Below are 2,126 nucleotides of genomic sequence, written 5' to 3'. Positions count from 1 at the left end.
TTCCTTATATTTTCAGACTTGAAATTAAGGTCTTTAATCCATTTTCCCCTCCTTTCCTCCCTCCCCCTTTAATCCATTTTAATGTGACTTTTATACACAGTGTTAAATAAAAGTTTGAGTTTGCTTTTTTTGCCTATAGCTGACCATTTTTCTCAAAATTACTATTGAAGAGACTTTCCTTGCTGCATTTTGTGTTTCATACCCCTTTACCAACTATTAATTTATGATATACATAGGGGTCTGTCTCAAAATATTTAAGTCTATTCTATATATTTCAGTGTCTCTCGTTATTTCAGTACCATGTGTTTTAGCAACTAATGTTTTATAATACAGTTTAAAGTTGGGGAAAGTATTCCCCCATCTTTGTTTTTATCAAGAATTGCTTGAGCTATTCATGGACATTTAGGGTCCCATATGAATTTCATGAGCATTTAATCTTTTTTTTTGAAAAATGTATAAATATTCTTATAGAGATTACATCAAATCCGTCAAGTATTTCCATTTTAATTATGTTACTCTTGTCAATCCAAAAGCAAAGTGTATGTTTTCTTTTTTTTTTTTTTTTTTTTTTTTTAGGAGCTCTTTGGACTTTCTTTTATTATGCTAAAATAGTGGTGCTTTTAGGATTTACATTATTGTCCTCTCCAATACAAAGTATGGGGCATGTTAAAGTATACAGTACACCATTTTCAGACATGTACAACATTGTTGGATGAAAAATGTCTCTTAGCAGTAATACTGGATTGTAGCCTCTGGTTTGACCAGCTGCATACTCTAGGGCTATCATATAAGTAAAAATCTCTGTGATACTGGAAAGTGATTAGAATGTGCAAACTGATGTAGATCCGCCTCCTAAAGGGTACCACCACAGGAAAGTCCATTTAAGATGTTGGTAGGTTTAATAAAGTTGGAATGCTGGCACTGTTGAATTGGGCAACAGTTCTTCAGACCTGGCTCAGAGCTACAATGCATTTAGTATATTAAAGCAGCTGACATGATGACTTTTTGCGGGCCTTCCCAGGCACTGGAGTTTTCCTGTTAATTTGCCGCACTAGGTCATAAAAGATCTCATTAACATTTATTTTTGATTTTGCAGAGGACTCTAAGAATGCGCAGTTGTTCCATTGTCTTGCTAGGTTTTGACCTTGCTCCTTTCCTACAACTCTTTCATCTTCCAAGTCACACTTATTACCAACCAGAATCATTGGAACGTCATCAGTGTCTTTAACTCGAAGAATCTGTTCTCTCAGATCTTGTAAATCATTAAACGTAGACTGTGCTGTGATGGAATAAACTAATGCAAAACCTTGTCCATTTTTCATGTACAAATCCCTCATTGCTGTAAATTGTTCCGTTCCTGCAGTATCCAAAATTTCAAGCATACATTGTTGTGCATCTACTTCAACTTGCTTTCTATAGGAATCTTCTATCGTAGGATCATATTTTTCAACAAAAATTCCTTGAACAAACTGTACAGTCAGAGCAGATTTTCCTACACCTCCTGAGCCAAGAACCACGAGCTTATATTCACGCATGGTGCAGACTTGTTAAAAGCTAGTACCTCTCGCGCTGTCACCGGGCCCCCGCGGCCGGCGTGGCTCCCGTCGCGTCGCGTCGCGTCTGCGCTCTCGCCCTCCGAGCTTCCTCCGCGACGTTGGCGTCGCAGCTCCGGGCGCCACGGCGCTGCTGCTGCCGCTGCCGCTGCCGCTCCGGCTCGCTCTCCACGCCGGACTGAGTGTATGTTTTCTTTTTCTTTTGTCCTTTTTTATTTTTTAAAGCAGTGTTTTATAGTTTTCTTTGTATAGGCGTTTTACCTCTTTAGTTAAATTGACTCCAAAGTACTTGATTATCTGAGGCACATTGTGAATAGGATTATTTTTAACATAATTTTCTTCTCTTTTATTATTTTTATATAGAAAAATCATGGGGGTTTTTGCATATTAATTTTGTAGCCTCCAACTTGACTATACAAACCCATTATTTCTAGAAGCTTTTTGGTTAGAATCTTTAGGATTTTCTGAATATAGTATCACATCATTCGCAAACAGTGAGAGCTTCTTTTCTCTTCTATTTCAGATGCCCTTGATACCTTTTCCTTGCCTAATTGCTATGGCAAGTATTTCTTG

At 37.6% G+C, this 2,126-nt stretch overlaps 1 protein-coding gene across 1 annotated transcript; it reads right to left on the bottom strand.

Moving 5' to 3' along the window:
• Positions 1–940: 940 nt before the first annotated feature.
• LOC126006387 (ras-related protein Rap-1b) lies at positions 941–1,572 on the bottom strand. Its single transcript, XM_049771779.1, has one exon. It carries the CDS (start codon positions 1,533–1,535, stop codon positions 981–983), a length of 555 nt encoding a protein of 184 aa, XP_049627736.1. The 5' UTR covers positions 1,536–1,572; the 3' UTR covers positions 941–980.
• Between the last annotated feature and the right edge of the window lie 554 nt (positions 1,573–2,126).

The sequence above is a fragment of the Suncus etruscus genome, chromosome 4 (assembly GCF_024139225.1).
Source record: "Suncus etruscus isolate mSunEtr1 chromosome 4, mSunEtr1.pri.cur, whole genome shotgun sequence".
Classification (NCBI taxonomy): domain Eukaryota; kingdom Metazoa; phylum Chordata; class Mammalia; order Eulipotyphla; family Soricidae; genus Suncus; species Suncus etruscus.
The sequence above is the reverse complement of the archived record's forward strand: the minus strand, read 5'-3'. Positions and strand labels throughout refer to the sequence as shown.